General features: G+C 37.0%; 2 protein-coding genes and 1 pseudogene across 2 annotated transcripts; all 3 read left to right on the forward strand.

Moving 5' to 3' along the window:
* The first annotated feature begins 288 nt into the window (after window positions 1–288).
* On the forward strand, window positions 289–7,143 carry LOC117291597 (protein phosphatase 1 regulatory subunit 32-like). Its single transcript, XM_033773413.1, has 12 exons — window positions 289–434; window positions 1,049–1,287; window positions 1,459–1,612; window positions 1,758–1,889; window positions 2,274–2,334; window positions 2,702–2,814; window positions 2,985–3,056; window positions 3,502–3,603; window positions 4,024–4,212; window positions 4,838–4,926; window positions 5,438–5,602; window positions 6,955–7,143. Exons 2-12 carry the CDS (start codon window positions 1,064–1,066, stop codon window positions 7,049–7,051), a joined length of 1,398 nt encoding a protein of 465 aa, XP_033629304.1. The 5' UTR covers window positions 289–434; window positions 1,049–1,063; the 3' UTR covers window positions 7,052–7,143.
* A 2,484-nt stretch (window positions 7,144–9,627) lies between these two features.
* On the forward strand, window positions 9,628–10,425 carry LOC117291300 (annotated as a pseudogene).
* Window positions 10,426–10,997: 572 nt separating this feature from the next.
* LOC117291687 lies at window positions 10,998–17,095 on the forward strand. The gene is made up of 2 exons (XM_033773534.1): window positions 10,998–11,082; window positions 15,554–17,095. The coding sequence occupies exon 2, from the start codon at window positions 15,845–15,847 to the stop codon at window positions 16,649–16,651; it is 807 nt and encodes a 268-aa protein (XP_033629425.1). The 5' UTR covers window positions 10,998–11,082; window positions 15,554–15,844; the 3' UTR covers window positions 16,652–17,095.
* The last annotated feature ends 1,812 nt before the right edge of the window (window positions 17,096–18,907 follow it).

Below are 18,907 nucleotides of genomic sequence, written 5' to 3' on the forward strand. Positions count from 1 at the left end.
GACCATTATCATTCCTTGAATCAAAATACTTTGTAAAATAATCTGTTGAAGTACTTAAGTAGTTAGAATATGAAAAATAAATTATTCTCTTTTTACACACTGCTAAACCTCATGTGACTGGTCTTGTTCGGACACCGTGGTAACTTTATTACTAGCCAATGAATGAACGCGCAGACAGGCTACGTCAGAAATTTTGATGAATATTTAGCATATGCAAAAATGTTACTTAGGTCGTCAGTGGCAACGTGTACAAGCAGCTCTGTGTGTTTGTTGTGATGGGGTGTGATTTACTTCCGCATGGCGTGGGTGCTGCGATAATTCCTCTGTGATCAAGTTCGAGTTTTCTATGCTCAGTTCTCAAGATCTGAAGACATTTTGTACCTTAACACATAAGAGAAAAGAAAACAACTGAAAGAAAAGGACGATTGTAACAGGTAAGGTTAAGAAGAATGATAGACAAAAATTGCGATTAATTTAAACCACCGGGCTATTTTTTATTTTCTGCACAATGTGTGTTGCTTTGGCGAGGCAGTCAGAGAAATCAAGCTAGTGCTACCACTGGAAAGGAGCTGCTGCATAAACAAGCAATTTATATCGACTTACAAACATAATTTATTCTGTAGTAATTATCTTCAAAACATACTATCATGTGAAAAAATTATAAAACTGTCACAACAGACAACAATACAAAGTCAAAGTTGCCTCAACTGAACTTGGTTGGAAGTCTTGACTCTTTGTTGGGGTTAGTTTAAAAAGAAATTTAAATTCTTGAAAGAAAGTGTTTTCTCTTCTTTAACTTCTTTACAGCAGTTGTTGTGATATTTCCCTTAGAATGGTTTGCCAACTGTAGTGTAAATCAGTTATCGTTTGATTAAGCTTCTCAGTAAGATATATTTTCTCCACGATTGTCAGGCCCGAATGAGGAATCCGAATGAGAGTGGAACACATAAAGTAGCAATCATCGTAAACACAGAAAAAAATATTTAATGTATGTAATATTAAAATTTTATGATATTTTGTATAATGACACGATTTATTTTATCCACAGTTAAAAAAACACAAGATGGGACGTCTACCCCATGGACAGAAGACGGCTCACGTTGATGCCAGCTATGGACCTGACGCAGACATCATGAAGTTCTTCTCAACTTCCTATGCTTCGTCTCATGGCAAAGATGGTTTCACTCCAAGAACTGGGAAACATGTCGGGACTGGATACCAGTCTAATTTCCGTCCAGGGGTATACTACAGCCATCGAATTGACGTCCTTGATAACCCAGCCATGGAGTGAGTGACACTGATTAATCTAAGAACTAGTTTCACCCTACTTAAATTATTGTTGCTAAGAAAAACATAACAAAGGTTCCAGCTATTTAAGGTCAAGTCCTTTAAAATGTTTAACATCATTGCCCGCACCTACAAATCTTTAGTCAAATAAAACTTTGAATTGAATTGCAGGAAACTTCTACGCAAGAACTACACGTCCATCACGAAGATGCACTTCAACCCAGCTGAAGATTCCGATGGGCGTGACCCCCTGTCTTCTAATCTGACCCAGGTCGGCAGTGGCTTCACAAGACAGGATCCCATCACAACACCAACATTCAACAATGTAAGAAAACATATTAATTTTTTTAAAGTTGCACTTGTTGTAATTCCTTCGTGGTGATCAAAATCTTCTTGTTTTATTCCCTTCAAAAAGTCATTTGTCAAATTGAGATGCTCTTATTGATTTTATTTTATTTTCACAATTACAGGTGCGGCATGTTTGTGTCGATACACGTAACCATGGTATGGGCCCAGCGATCAGCGGTGTCCTTCCTAAGCACCGACCACTCCTCCACAAGCTTCGATCTAAGGATCCTGTTGCAGCAGAACACGCAGCTCATGTGAGTTGATGAGCAAAAACATATAACTGAAAAACTAAATCTAGTTTTAATACCTTAAGGGAAGGTATACATTTGGTAATTTCACTTTGAAGTAATGTGGTTATCTGAAAATGTAACAGATTTTATGCCCCAAAGTTTGAGTTTGTGTAATACGGGTTATTCTTTCTGTTGAAATAGTCACTCTGGATTTTCGGCAATATCTCAAAAAACCCACAACCTTTTCAAATGAAATTTTCAGATGATAGTTATATTGTGTACATCTACATTTGTATAGGATTAAAACAATGGAATGCTTCCAAATACAAAAGGTATACTTTGCCTTTAAATTTCTTCTCCTTGAATGCAACACCTCTTCATTTAATTGTTTACTTTTCTTTCTTTCAGGGGCCAGGGTTCATGTCCACAGAATCCAAAGTCCGCTACCAGGGAAAGCCAAGTGTGCGCCGTAAGTCTTAAATCTTGAGGAAACTACAAAAAATATTTTTTGTTCCAGGCTTCCTCTTAAAATTTTCAAAGTTTTTACTAGAAAATAGGATTAGCTGTTGAAACTGCTTACCAACCTAAAGGAAAGATCAGGCCATTAACTATCAAGTTTAAACTACTAATAGTTAATGGTTGTATCGCACCAGAGTGACTTGCCTGTGGATCTTTTCCACAGAACTCGGTGAAAAGTATGCAGTAAAATTGCTTAATACTGACTGGTGTAAGGGTAAAAATAAATTATATAGGTCTAAATTCCAGTTTGCAACTTAATTTCTAAATTAATTCTCTACATTTATTCTCCAATTGAACTTTAATTGTTTTCATTTCAGTCGATACATCAACCAAGACAGTTGGAAAGAAGGAAGGGTCTGGTTACACACACGCCTACAATGTTGAACCAATCAAATTCCATCCAGGCTCCTCGCACTCCAATCAGTATCCAGTAAGTCTCAACCACTTCATGAATATTCATGAATTTTCTTCTCATCAGCAATTCCTTTACAATATTCCTTCCAAGGGCATTGAAGCAGTGAACATCGCTTCATTTATACTCTCGAATCAATCAATAAAACATTCAATATTTGACTGATTTTTTTCTTCTTATTTTCACAGGGTTTCTACACAGATCGCCCGACTGGTACGAGTCATATGAAAACTGCATATTTGCCATCCAAGTTCATGCAGGTAATATATTAGCGTTGACAAACAATTAATCAATCAATTAATTAGTTGTGAATCAAAATTGGGACACTGAAACAAATAAACGGTTTCTAGGTTTAGAATCTTCATTAATGTCATATTGGGGGGGGGGGGGGGTTGATTGTACAAACATTTTAATTCTTGAAAAATTCTTTAAAAATAAAAAAATGAGTCGAGCCTCTTTCACGTATGTGAAACTAGATTTGAACCCATTAAGGGTCGAGTCATTCCTCCATTGATAGTCAGTTCAAACAATATACAATGAAAATTAAGAACTGGACAAGACCTTTCAAATCGCAGGCTTTAACTATAATGTTTTAAATCTTCTTTCCATTTTAACTCTCTTTCCATTGCAATTTTTGTTCCCTTTTTAGAACAAGAAACTTTTGACAAAAATAAGCAAATTAGTAAACTATTATTTTTATCACAGGGCGATGAGAAGCTTCCAATTGTTGCCAATCGATCAGACAGAGAGACAGGGTTCACACATGAGAAAGCCAAACCCCTCTACGTCAACAGGGTCATGAGAGATGTAAGTTATTCCCTGGTGTCCTGGACTGCTAAAGAAATGCCGTTTTATAGTGTCATCCAGCCAGACAAACATTTGTCTGGTTGTCTCGTTTCCTGTCAGAAAAAAACTAAGTATTCAATAAGATTAAAAAGGGGCCAGTCTATGACTAAATGAACCTCATCTTGGTTCACACTAGGTTTTTTTTTTTTTTTTTAACTCTTTCCCTGGGATTCGTTTGGTGTGGGAAACACCATACAAAATGTACACAGCTCTAAAATGGAAGATAGAGACCAGGCAGGTTCAAATCCCACTACACTGATGTCAATTTTTCTTTGTTCAACCCCAAATAGTTTTGATATCTACCCATTTAGTTTGTTTGTTAAAATACATCAAAATTCGTTTCCAACTAAATGTTTTATTTTGTCTTCAATTTTTTTGAAGGCGTACACAACCAACGAGCAAGTACCCGGTGCTGTTGAGAACAGAATGAGGAAGAGTGACCCAGCGGAGTATCTCAACATGACAAACCCCGATAATCACTCCTCTATCACCTCTAAGAGTTTCCTTGGACAGCAGAGGCCCTCGCTGAGTGAACATGAACGACTCGGGAGATACTACGTTGGAAATAAGGTCAGTGGGGGTTTCTGAGACCAGGTTTGCCAGATATTAAAACAAGAGCAATCCGCTTGAGTTGGTTTGGGGTCTAAGAAGCCAATCTAACAAAGGACTTACAATTTCATCGGTTCAACACAATGATCCACAACGACATGCTTCTTTTTAATTTCCTTGGGAAGTATTAAGGAAAGTTCATAGTGGCCTTGGTTCAAGATAGTCCTGTTATTTATATACCCATCGATCCTGTTATTGATAACGCTTCATTGAGAGAAAAAAAATTGCACCCAAATTCCAAATGCTTTTGAGACTCTAAAGGGAAGAGTGACCATCACTTTAAAATATGATAATAACATTGTTGAAGTAAGGGAGGTAGTGCATTCTGCCCCACCAGGCTCCTAGTGGATGATACCCATACTTACATCATTACAGACTGTGAAGGGGGAACCTGTTTCAGTCCCAGGAGTTGGTGGCAACATACCCATAGCGGCAGTGGATTTAGGTCGATAGCCAAAATCAGATAAATGTAGCCTTCACCTTGAAGTGGCTGTCCGTGGCCTTGTGATTTTACGCGATCTCTCGTAAAAAATAAATAAATAAATATTACATTTACCTTAATAACTTGGGTTTTTTTTTATTGCAGGAGCTGTCTGGTTACAGCGATAACAACGACAAGCCGCAAGTACAGATTCCCATCGAGCCAATGCGATGGATCACACATTACGACACAAAGTAAGTTCTGATGTGGAATACACAAATATTGAACTTATAGAGTCTCAAGACTAGGGTCTAATATAATGGCACACAGCTTACTAGGCCCTACAGCTTACCAAAAAGTTCTGTTCTTATAGTGGCCTGTTGCTGACTGTAGATCAAGGTGTAATCCTTGGGCTCAAGTGGGCTTAAACGTTTCACCTTTCAAAGCTGATATATCTGAAAACTGTATTTGACAAACATAGGGCTTTTAGCCATAGCTCCATATTTGAGTATGTTTATATTTGTGTTAATAACTCTAGGGATCTCAATTGCAACCAATAAATATTGGGAACACAGATGCAATTTTAACTTGATCAATGAAACTCAGCCTTGTACATTTGTATTATAAAGTCATCAACCAATTGTCAGTACCCTCCACATATTTAATGTGAGTGGTTGTATCCTATTACACATAGCTAAAAAAAAAAAAAGACATCCAAACAATTTTCCAAAGTCAGTACTCATGTTTATTTTGTTTCTACAACAGATTCTACAACATGAATCCAAAAGGCAAAGCTAGGGCCGGACGCACATTTGGTAATGTGATGGACCAGCTACCCGATGGGTTTACCAAGAGTACATCCGTGCACTCATATGGTCCAGATATAGACTCCACAGCTCAGCTAAGAACTCTCCATCCATACGTGGCGAGGTGAGTTTAAAATCAAGAAATCCATTTGAATTATTTCCTGACATACCAAGGATGAGAAAACTCAAGAAATTTATTCTAATTTCCTCTTTATACTGAAATGTAGAAGAGGCAATTGCATGCAGTTGTTCGCCCTTACGTATGATTCTAAAACGATCTTGGAGTTAAAGGCAGTGGACACTATTGGTAATTGTCAAAGACTAGCCTTCACAGTTGGTGTATCTCAACATATGCATAAAATAACAAACCTGTGAAAACTTTAGCTCAATCGGTCATCAAAGTTGCGAGATAATAATGAAAGAAGAAAACACCCTTGTCACACGAAGTTGTGTGTGTTTAGATGGTTGATTTCGAGAACTCAAGTTCTAAACTTGAGGTCTCAAATCAAATTCGTGGAAAATTACTTCTTTCTCCAAAATTATGGCACTTCAAAGGGAGCTGTTTCTCACAATGTTTTATACCACCAACCTCTCCCAATTACTTGTCACCAAGAAAGGTTTTATGCTAATAATTTTTTTAGTAATTACCAATAGTGTCCACTGCCTTTAAACATGTATTTGCTCTTCTAATGATGAATCTTCTCATTACAATTCAATATTAACGATGAGAAAAGCGTGACTTGTGAATGGATTCAGACTGTTATGGTGCTAACTCAAGCAATCCGTGCTGGTAACTGTACAAAATAATTCAAAGTACATGGTTACTGAACATTCAGTCGAACAAGATTTGTCTGCCTGTAATCATGCTAAGAATAGGTTAAAGCTTGTGCGAGTTGTGTTCACATTTAAACATTTGGTCTTGTAAAAGTGTGCAATTGATTCTTAAAGACAGTGGACACTATTGGTAATTGTCAAAGACCAGTCTTCTCACTTGGTGTATCTCAACATATGCAAGAAATAACAAACCTGTGAAAACTTTAGCTAAATTGGTCGTCAAAGTCGCAAGATAATAATGAATGAAAAAACACCCTTGTCACACAAAGTTTTGTGCGTTTAGATGGTTGATTTAGAGACCTCAAGTTGTAAACTTGATGTCTCGAAATCAAATTCGTGGAAAATTACTTCTTTCTCGAAAACTACGTCACTTCAGAGGGAGCCGTTTCTCACAATGTTCTATACCATCAACCTCTCCCCATTACTCGTTACCAAGTGAGGTTTTATGCTGATAATTATTTTGAGTAATTACCAATAGTGTCCACTGTCTTTAATCGCAAATTCATGTTCAGAATGCTGGATCTGCGAAAAAAGAAAGACCAAGAATTTTATGTCATGAATTATTTTGAGAAACTGTGACGAGGTAGCAATTTTTTTCAAATGTACATATATCTCTTTTTTTTCTCCTTCTTCTATTCTTAGGAGTATCAAGGCCAGGGATGTCTACTATGACGACCACACTCACGATACTAAGAAACACGTCAACTTCGGCTTGCCTCAAGTCTTGGCTAGTGTGTAGTGTCATCCAACCCATCAACCTGCCGTCGATTTCACCAAACTCTTCCTAACTTAAGATTGATCTTAGGGCTTAGGACGAGTCCCAACCCTGCGCTGTAGCATGCAGACCTTAAGATTAATCCTAAGTTAGGACGAGTTACTCGTCCTAACTTGAGATAGGATTAATCCTAGCGTTTCGTGAAATCGGCTGCAGGTCCTGCCTACTGGTCAAAATAATCTATAAAGGTCTTGATCCTTACATTTCAACAAAGAAAGAAATCATATTTAGTAGGTGTCAATTTGAATTTTGCATCACGGATATAGAGTAAGCTAAGTATTATACCTATAGAGACAATACATGCTGTTATTTGCTTAGCTAATTCTTGTGCTTAAGCAGCTCAATGAATTTGGGCCCTTTTGGCTGACAACTTGTTCTCTAGAAACTTTCTTAAAGGCAGTGGACACTATTGGTAATAACTCAAAATAATTGTTAGCATAAAACCTCACTTGGTAACTGAAGTGTTGTAGTTTTCGAGAAAGAAGTAATTTTTCACCAATTTGATTTCGAGACCTCAAGTTAAGAATTTGAGGTATCGCAATCAAGCATCTGAAAGCGCACAACTTTGTGTGATAAGGGTGTTTTTCTTTCATAGTTATCTCGCAACTCCGACGACCAATCGAGCTCAAATTTTCACAGGTTATTTTATGCATATGTTGAGACACACCAAGTGAGAAGACTGGTCTTTGACAATTAACAATAGTGTACACTGACTTTAAAGGTCTGGTCATTGTTTGGCTTTTGTGAATAATAATGGCAAAATAATGAATAATATTGGCAAAACAAAAAAAGTCACATGAGAAAGATTCAGGCAATTACATTGTCTACAGCTTGTTGAGAAAACAGCCAGAAAAAAAAGTCCTGGTGTAGAAAAAAAAATTAAAAAATTATAGTGTCATTTAGCCAAACAATAACCATCTTTAAGTATTAATGATCAATTGAAATCGTCATAAAATAAAACCTTCCTAATTATCCACCGATTTAAAAAAATAATTTATTTGTTTTTAAATCTTATCTTTGCTACTACAAAATGTATTTGCACTTTATTTACCAAATCCAACTATTTTGTTTTGTAAATATTTTGGTATATATGCATTTTCAGACTGATGTCTTAAACTAAGTTCAAAGCATTATATTTAAAGTACTATATGCTCTTTTTTTTTTTGTATTTCAGCCATCAGTGAGACATTTCATGTTAATTTGTCTTTGCTTTGACATTTTTAGCTTTTTGCTGAAAATTTTTCAGAACTATGTAATACTTGTAAATCTTGATTTGCTTTCAAGATGTTTTTCTCAAGATGTTTTTTACTGAATTTGTTGCTTCTTGTGCTGAACTTCTTTATGCTGAATTGACATTAATTTCCGCTTTTTTCCTTGTCAGCTGCTTTTAAACATTTGTAATTCTACTTCTTTATTTTTCATACCACGCCCGCCTTTAAAGCTATAAATAGCTTTTATTTCTTCGTCTGACAAATCAAGTTATTTTAAAACATCTGTCTTAAATATGGTTATATAATGTGTAAATTGTAATATGAATTTAGTTTTATGGATGTATTGTTTGCCAGTTTAAGCACAGTAATAATGGAAAAGGTCATTATTTTTAAAAGTTTTTTTTTATTTGATTGTGTGAAATAACACTCATGCCTTATACTGCAATCCTGACTACATTGTCCTCTGTAATTGAATTTGACCATTACAACAAATATTTTTAACTCTGTATTTTGGTCAGTTCAGAGCATCAGTTTGATGGGGCGTCATGGCCGTGGGGTCTAGGGCGGTGGACTCTGTAATTTTCAGAGAGTGCATTCTAGACTACTGAAATGTTTGCACTATCTCAACCTCGCATCTCCAAATGTTACCCATTTAAGGCAAACAAAGCTAGACGTATTAAATATAAAGAGGATGCATAAAGCAACCATGGATACCCTCGCTTCGCCCCCATAGCCTGGCAAGTGGATGACTTATGACTTGATGCCATGATTAGGATTGTGTTGATCTCTGTCCTCTGCAACTTGAAAAAGCTCCTCCGGCCGAGTCAAAGGGACACCAGCCGTATGCTATAATTAGAACCAAAGGACATAATACACAACCACACCTGTTCGGGAAGGGGGGGGGGGGGGAGAACAAAGTTAATAACTAAATGTAAATTTATTTATTTATTTGTTTCCAGGCAAACAGTACATGCAGAGTAATAACACTAAAAATAAGACTACAGAGAACAAGCCTTTGGAGTTTGCTGGTATAATTATGCCATTTAAAGAAATAAATTAAATAAAATTAAAAAAACATAAAAATAAGACCAAATTAGTGTAGGCAATAAAATGTAAATAAAAACCAAAATTTATAAAATGTAAGTTATTAAGGCCTAAATATGAGTAGGATATACATGTACATGAATTCGCTTTTCTAAAAGATGTATCTTTTCATTACAACTGAGAAAAGCATGACTTGTAAATGGATTCTGATTAAAGACACAAGATAACCAGCTAAACACCAAGGGACATTTATTGTAAAAGATCTTTATAGGAACAGAAATCATCATGGCTACCAATCCAATTAATCAGAAGCGGATTTTCATCTGGTGCACTGCAAGATCTCTGTCGACGGTTTTCACTCGATCTCTCTCTCAAATTCCGGACTCCTACGCTCTCGTGGCACTGTTTGCCTCAGCTGGGTCATTTGGACCAGAGCGCAAGTTTCAAGATTGCAAGTATGAATACGCTGGCACAGATACCTACACATCAATGAAGGCCATCTATGAGCAACCGTGGCCAAGCCAGTCTGTTGTCATCGGGAAGGATTGCAGTTTTTATCTGGAAGGCAAATATGACTTCATACCAGAAGGTTACCAGCATGTTTTCCTGATCAGGCACCCTTTGAAGTCAATTTCATCTATTGCAGCACGCATCAAAACCCTCCCCAAGAAGTAAGTGTATCACTTCAAGGTAAATCAATACAAGTCTCTGCACAACCTCCACCAATATCTGAAGACCACCCATGGCATCAATGCTCCTGTGCTGGATGCTGACGACCTGATTGCACAACCTAAGGAGATACTACAAAAGTTCTGCAAGATCCTAGGTCTACCGTTCAGCGACAAGCTTCTCACCTGGGACTGGACTGATGAAAAGCCGGATAAATGGATGGTAAGAAACAGCCTTTGGGAAGATCATAAGATCCATGGATGGTATTCTAGTTGTCTCCACAGTACTGGTTTCAGAAAGCCAACAGAGGCAGCAAAGACAGACAAGAAGGCTCTGGAGCCAGAGTGTGTAAAGATGGTAGAAGAAGCTCTACCATACTATGACGAGCTCAGAAAGCTGCATATTAAACCTTGACTCTGAAGCTCAAAAAAAAAAAAAAAAAAAGGTTCTTAGTTGTTCCCCATTCTGTACTGCATTGTTAATAAACCATGCACAGTTTTAAGCTTTATCATTCTTTGATTCATGTTTATTTTCATATATCAGGTATGTGGTATTGGCTTATACTGAAACTTGCTTCCAGGGTTGTTTTCAGTTTACCTTATTATTATTACTAATTTATTCACACTTGGGATACTTTTTGTTGGACACATAACATGTCCACAGAATTTTACTAAACTCTACACGATTTGAAGATCATCATGGCAGAAGGTTTCCCTTAACATTTTACTCGCTGATGTGCTGTAGCTATTGAAAAAGGAGCAAAACAATGCCACGGAAATCAGTTTTTAAATCTAAAATAAGTTTTGTGAATTATTTTTACTAATTTCTCAAAAACTACAGCACCTCAGTAAGTTAAGGGAAGCTGCGATTTTTGCTTCAGCCCGCTTAGCTACACCCATCATAAATATTTCGTATTGTATATTTTGCACACACCTCATGTCAAAGGTCACACCATGACCTGCATTCCTAGGTTTAGTGAATAGAATGTTTTTTCCAGTATGGCAGCTCCCTTGCAATGTGTTCATTGTCTGCAATCCGATGTGAAATACACCACAGACGCTTTCAAACCATGTAAGTAATGCAAATCTGTAAACATTGTTTTGTGTCCTACAAAAAGTACCCAGACCCTTAATGTCAATGGACACTATCCATAATTACTCAAAATAACTGTTAGCATAAAAACTTACTTGGCAACAAGCAATGGAGAGCTGTTGATAGTATAAAACATTGTGAAAACAGCTCCTTTTGAAGAAACGTAGTTTTTGAGAAAGAATTAAATTCTCACTAAAAAATATTTGTATTGAATTCGACAGCTGAAGGCACACAACTTGTGCGACAAGAGTGTTTTTTTACTTCCATAATTATCTTGCAACTTCAACAACCAATTTTCACAGGTTTGTTATTTTATGCATATGTTGAGATACACTAAGTGAGAAGACTGGTCTTTGACAGTTACCAACGGTGCCCAGTTTCTTTAAAGGAATAAAGGAAAGTAATCTTGGTGTATAAATAGTTAAAATCAAAACAGTCTGCAACTTTGTGCGAGTGTTGGAAATTTGTTACGAACAAATAAAATGTATTTGACAAATCTATGTATTTATTATGTATTTCAAAAAACTTTATTGAGAAGGGCAATTCCAAGCAAACATGGACGTGACACCAAAAAAATCTAATTTTTGTCACAACTTTCTTTCCACTTAGAATGTATAGCTGACATATGAACAACTTGCATATGAAACCAATTTATTTTTAGTTGTTGACAAAGAATGAACCAAATTTTGCCAAAAAGGAATTCAGCTTGGGCTCCATGTAGGCGCGGCTAAATTGACTTGAAAATAGTAGTGTGACTGACTGTAATGTGACTGACCATGGTTTTGCCATCTATACCTACAAGTTCAAGTTGCTGACCATTTATAAGTATCCTGTTCTATACCTAAAAGTTCAAGTTGCTGACCATTTATAAGTATCCTGTTCTATACCTAAAAGTTCAAGTTGCTGACCATTTATAAGTATCCTGTTGGATACTCATGTATAAGAGTTGTGTGTTGCATGTAGTAAAACTTTCCTAAGTTTTTTAGTTTCAGGAATTTTTTTATTTGTGAAAAGTGAAATTTGTCCATGTCCTCTTTGTGTAATGCGACTGATCACTTTTTACATATTAATAACATCCAGAGCACAATGCCCACAACATTCATTCAAAGCCTTGGGTGTCAAGTACAAATCCGTCCATAAACTTAGTAGAAAGAATATATCACACAGAACTACTAGCACCAAGATCAAGAAATGACACATAAAATTTTAATGCGACTGACCATGGAAGTGCCCAGAAGTATTTTTACAAGTTTTATTTTTTTACCATTTGAAATTTGAATTTTTTTTTTTTGTCATTCAAAAAGTATTTATTAAGTTGTCGGGAAAAGAGGGTGGTAGGCCCTAAAAATTCACCAAGGAGACCAGAGATACTTGGATCTCAGTTCGGTAAGAGTCAAATGGCTCTAGCAAGTCTTTTGAACAGGCTTTCCACTCTTGAGTAGCCTTTTAGAAAATCTCAGCCAACCATCTTGCGCCCTTTTCTCTTAAAATTGTCTGTCCTCTCTAAAAATTCTGTTTTTAATTTCAGTTTCATTTTTCTTTCAGTTCAAAGCTTTTAGGACTCAAATACTTTTCTGTCTGCATCTGGTTTGTTTGTTTTGTCAAATATTTGTTTTTATCCCTCAAAGTTGTTTTTCTTCCTCAAGAAAGAAAACTTAGTCAACAAATCATCGCTATATTTGAAAAAAAAACAATATTTTTGCTGTTTGGTTTAAGATGCATGCTCTGTATCTTAAAATCTTTTTGAATTTAGAATGTTTTTCTTGTCATAAATTGCTTTTAGCACTAAATTCTGCTCAATGCAGAATTTGTTTTTGCATTGTGTTTTGTCTGTAAAGTGGATCTGTTAAATTTCTTTACAATTTCATATTAAATAGGCCTACAAGCAAGAGAATTTCATTGGCTGCATCAACCTAGTCATTTTATAAATACTATTTATAAATTCTAACAGGATATTAACTTTGTTGATGTAATGTCTGCAGTTTTAAAGATTTAGAGTGTTTTCCAGAATCATTGATGACAATTATTGATGATTGTTTGTGTTAAAAAACTTACACTTATGTCCTAAAACTGTGATCCCAACTACATCTTGATTCTTTTATTGTTTCCAGTGAAACAACCCTTGCTTTTGTTGAGATTTTATTGTTTGTAACTTAAATACTATGAAACTTTTAACCAAACAATTCTCTATGATGGTTTGATCCCAGAAACTGATGGTCACAAATAAAAGTGTAAGCCCTTCATCTAACTTAGAACAAACAACATTACACCATAATAGACCCTTCCCATGAAATATGTAAATTGCACATAGCGCGTGCGCGCTAACGTTTTGGTTGGCAAAGTGAGGGAACATCGCGCTGTTTTGTACACGGTTAATGGGTGCGTGACGCAGACGCGATTGCGCGTCTGCTTAGTGCACAACTCTATGGCGTTTGCCAACCAACAGGGTCTGTACGCATGCGTGAATGTGATTAGCATATTTCATGGGAAGGGTCCATTGCATCACATTTACCTGTACATTGTACTCTACTAGAGAGAAAGCATTTCAAATGCATGGCCGGTGTCGCATGCAATTATGTCCTCTATGCAATTCTATCTGGAGGACATGCGGGACGGTTTTGCATATGCAATCACGTCCACCCGGACGCTGCTGCATAATTGTGTCCGCCGGGACACATTTGCATATGCAGTTGTGTCCGCCTGTGTGCAAAACCGTCCTTGCAGTAAATTAAACGCACTTGGTCGACGGAACACGTTCGCCATTTTTTTTACAAGCTGTAAGTGCCGGTCATGAATGACATGGGAAATGTTCGGCCGTAATCATAATATGTGAATATTCATGCTGCAAACGTGGGTTCAGTGCATGCACGCTTGTTACCTGCACACATACACGTACAGTCATGTACATGTCCGCTGGACGGTTTTTGCATAGCCCCGGACACGATTGCATGTGAAAAAGTGTCTGGAGCGGACAGTATTGCATGGCTGACACAATTGCATCTGACACCGGCTGGTTTTTGCATAGCCCCGGTCACGATTGCATGTGCAAAAGTGTCCGGAGCGGACAGTATTGCATGGTTGACACAATTGCATCTGACACTGGCACCCGATGACTTTGACACTTTCAACAGTGAACTCCTTTTGTGATTATTATTTGGCCAGCCGACCAATCTCATTATTTGTTCAACATTGAGAGTTCACATAATTCTTCTACACTGTATGAAATCTTAAAATTTTGGAAGTGTGAGAAATAAAAAGTATGAAATAAAAAAATATTAAAGGGATATTGAGTGGTTTGCATCGCCTATTACCAACACATTTCTTCGATCATAATTCCTAACATGGCCCGACTTTGATAATTTCTTGACTTTCTTACAGTCCAAACAGCAAATTCACAGAGTTTTTTAAAGCCATTGGACACTTTCGGTAAACAGTATTGTCAAAGGCCCACACTTCGTGTATCACAACTTCTATATAAAAAAATAACAAACCTGTGAAAATTTAGGTTTCTTTTCTGTACCGAAAGTGTATAATGGCTTTAAAGGGTTTTACGACCAAAGTTGAAATTTTGGGTATGACAAAAGTTATCTGTTTTTTTTCTTCTATCAACCAAAACCCCCAGTGTTTGATTCATTGACACTTTGTGAGCTTTTTGACCTTGCAGGGGAGAGACTGTGCTCCGAGTGAGGGGCGACAAACAATGTGGTTAAAATTTCACTACAGTACAAAATTGTCAGAATTGATGTGCATGACTTGGTTTGACACATAGTGACCAAGGCCTGATTTCACTATAGCTGTTATGTTCATCTCTGCCCGGGCCCCCAAAGTTACGCCTTTTTGGTCTAGCGCCCTCTCGTGTTGCCCTAGTGCTTTTCGCCAATAAGTTTTCTGAAGTGATTAGTTTTCAACGAACCACTCCGTAGAAAGTGCCTCTTTTTCACCTTGAAGGCCGTTATATGACTTGTTGTAGTTACTATGAAGTCTAGTGGTAAGCTTGGATTTTATTGTAATGGTATTGTAGATTAATTTTCAGTAAATGTTGTCTATTTAGGGTGTACTTTTTAGACTTGTTTTCCCGCCGTATCTCCTTTACAGCCTCTTAAGTTTATCTCTCATTTACGTAGTTTCCTTATTTGGGCCTTGCCTGCTTATGACTGGAGGGCTTTCACTCGCTGTGTGTATTGAGTGCATTAAATAATTTATGCATTGTTGTTTATTTTTCGGTTGAAGATGATGAGAAGAGTAGTGTTTTGAGCAGAGGTTTATATAGTTAAGGACATCTTGAGCCCACAAGAGAACAGTTCTGTAAGAGAAATTTCATGCTATGGAAATTGTTTTTTCTTTAAAAAGTTGGTTTTGTGATCTTTTGTTAATCTTAATTCAGATTTTGTACTTAAAACTATTGCTCTATGTACTTATAGTTGTTGTACTTTCTGCATTAAACTTTCAGTTTTACCGTTTTGTGGTACACTACACATTGGTTATCTGTTTGGAGTAGAGGGCGCCCCGGCTCCCCAAGTCCTTCACAATAGCTATTCATCTCTTTAATTCAGGCGTGGAACTGGACCCTGGATAAAATATCAGGACAATACTATTGTGAAGAGCAGTTGACCTGCAGACATCAGACACGGTGTAGGATTTTAGAGGCTTCTTGCATAACCTGAAATTTGGCACATACCTTTCTCAAATGAAAGAGTGTTAATGTATGCATCCTGGTTGAACTTTTGGAACAGAAGTCATCATGGCTACCAATCCAAGTAATCAGAAGCGGATTTTCATCTGGCAAACTCAAAGATCCCTGTCGACAGTGTTCACTCGATCTCTCTCTCAAATCCCGGACTCCTGTGCTATCTTGGCACATTTCTGTTCGGCTGCAAAGTTTGGCCCGGAGCGCAAGTACCTACAAGACTATGAGTATGAATACGCTGGCACAGATACCTTTGAATCAATGAAGGCCATCTATGAGCAACCTCGGCCAGGCAAGTCTGTTGTCATCGGGAAGGATTGCAGTCACTATCTGGCTGAAAAATATGACTTCATACCGAAAGGTTACCAGCACGTCTTCCTGATCAGGCACCCTTTGAAGTCCATCTCATCTATGGCAGCACGCATCAAAACCCTCCCCGAGAAGCAAGTGTATCACTTCAAGGTAAATCAATACAAGTATCTGCACAACCTCCACCAATATCTGAAGACCACCCATGGCATCAATGCTTCTGTGCTGGATGCTGACGACCTGATTGCACAACCTAAGGAGATGCTACAAAAGTTCTGCAAGATCCTAGGTCTACCGTTCAGTGACAAGCTTCTCACCTGGGACTGGACTGATGAAAAGCCGGATAACTGGATGGTAAGAAACAGCCTTTGGGAAGATCATAAGATCCATGGATGGTACGATAACTGTCTCCATAGTACTGGTTTCAGGAAGCCAACGGATGCAGCAAAGACAGACAAGAAGGCTCTGGAGCCGGAGTTTGTAAAGATGGTAGAAGAAGCTTTACCATACTATGAAGAGATCAGAAAGCTGCGTATTAAACCTGGATTCTAAACTAATGTCTCCTAAAGCAAACTCCACCTTGTCCAGTTCAGGGAATATGGTTCGGATGTAAAGAAAAACCAAGTTTCTTACAGCTATCCGATATTTTGTGGCTTTATACTATGTTGTTTTATACCATAATACACAGTTGTAAGCTTTTGTTCGATTTCTGTTTTTGTTCGTATATATATAGGTATTGTGGTATCTGAAGCCATGTGTTATCCTGAAACTTGCTCCCATGGTGTTTTCTGTTTACCTTATTTATATTACTCATTTATAAGCACTTTATACTTTTTTAAATAGCATGATATGCATGGAGTGCCTAAAGGGAAATGAATGAATGGAAAGTTGGGGTTGGGATGGAGAAAACTAGTGGCTGCTTAAAGCCATCGGACACGTTCGGTAAACAGTATTAGGCTCAATCGGTCATCGGAGTCGGGAGAAAATAACGGGAAACTCCACCCTTGTTTCTGCACGTTTCGCAGTGTCATGACATGTGTTTAAAATAAATCTGTACTTCTCGATATCAAGAATTATTAATTGTTTTAATGTTTTCTCAAAAAGTAAAGCATTTCATGGAATAATATTTCAAGAGAAGTCTTTCACCATTGCCTTCTGTAAACTCTGTAAGTTATTTGTAAATCTGTGAACTTTTTTTTCTTTTCTTTTTCGAAAGTGTATAATGGCTTTAATATAAGCATTCAACTGTTACTTGATTGTGTGAAGTTTTTTTCAGTTTTGAGTGGTACAACTTAAAGCATGTTAACATGAGCAACATTGGAAAGTGTCAATAAGCCATTTGCATGTTACATTTGAATCAGGTCTGGTTCAATGACTTGCTTAGTCACAAGTTACCACTTAAGTTTGAATTCCTCAGACTACATAGAGACAGTTGATGTGTCAAATGGTTCACAGCAAGCCTTAATTGTATAGCAACCTTCAGTTGAGCAGACCCTGGGGTGAATTTCACAAAACGTTGAGACTAGTCTTATCTCGAGTTAGGACGAGTTACTTGTCCTATTGTAACAGCAAGCCTTAATTGTATAGCAACCTTCAGTTGAGCAGACCCTGGGGTGAATTTCACAAAACGTTGAGACTAGTCTTATCTCGAGTTAGGACGAGTTACTTGTCCTAACTTGGGACTAGCCTTCTATTTTGTATAACTCTTTGTGTAATCGACCCCTGTACCATTGTGCCATACAAATTCATTCAGAACTGTATGGGTGTTCACCATCTGTTAGCTCACTCCTGGGCATATCAACTGTATCTATAGTCTGATGAATTCAAATTTAGGTGGTAACTTGTGACCGAGCACATAATTGTACCAGAAAATGATCAAATCTAACATGCAATGGCTTATTCAGGATACAACCTTTAATTTAGTCGGTAAAATCTTGTGACCATTATGAACGAAAAAGTGTAGATTCATGGATAGAATGTGCGAGCCTAAGGCTAGTACATCGTAATCACGAATCTACACTTTAGAATCTTTAGAATCTTAAATCTTTGACTTAAACTATTTCCCCATATCTTTGTCAAACGATTGGTCACATTTGTAACTATTTAAAAACAAAATTATAAGCATATTATATAGTGCTTGCAACATTATCGATTCCATTTTGTTTTTTTTAATTATGTCAATTAATAACATAAATGATTTAACTGGAAAAATGTTTTGAGACATTGAAATAAAACATGTTTTCAACTGAGTTTTTTACATCATGTTATTTGTGTAAAAACAGTAGTTTTCACCTACCGGTATCACTTTAGTTTGTACACTCAACTGTACATTCATAACAAATCTACAGCTAAGTGTAGATTTGTTACGAATCTACAGTTAAGTGTAGATTCGTAAAAATAATCTACACTTTCATCAATAGAGTGACGCCATAGAAATAGTTGAATTAATCTTACCAGGTAAATCCACTGATAAATGTCGTGCACTCTGCTGCCACCAAGTATCTCAATGTATCCCAATTACTAAAGATTTTTCTCCGTGCCTCCCAAATTTGACGAAGCTCCTCCGGGCCGGGTCAGAGACACCAGGCTCTTGTGATAGTTATAATGAGCAGGTTGTACACAACTTTTTCCTGTCAGAGGAATACAAAACAAAATGAATTATTTCATGCAGATTTAACAGATGTAATAATTGCATCAGGGGATAAAAAATAATATTTTTGGTGGTAAGAGCACGGTATACTCAGTGATTCCTCCAAGACATGCAGACAAGAAATCAAAAAGCATAGTAACTCAGGGAGTAGGATAAGA

The sequence above is a fragment of the Asterias rubens genome, chromosome 6 (assembly GCF_902459465.1).
Source record: "Asterias rubens chromosome 6, eAstRub1.3, whole genome shotgun sequence".
Taxonomy (NCBI): domain Eukaryota; kingdom Metazoa; phylum Echinodermata; class Asteroidea; order Forcipulatida; family Asteriidae; genus Asterias; species Asterias rubens.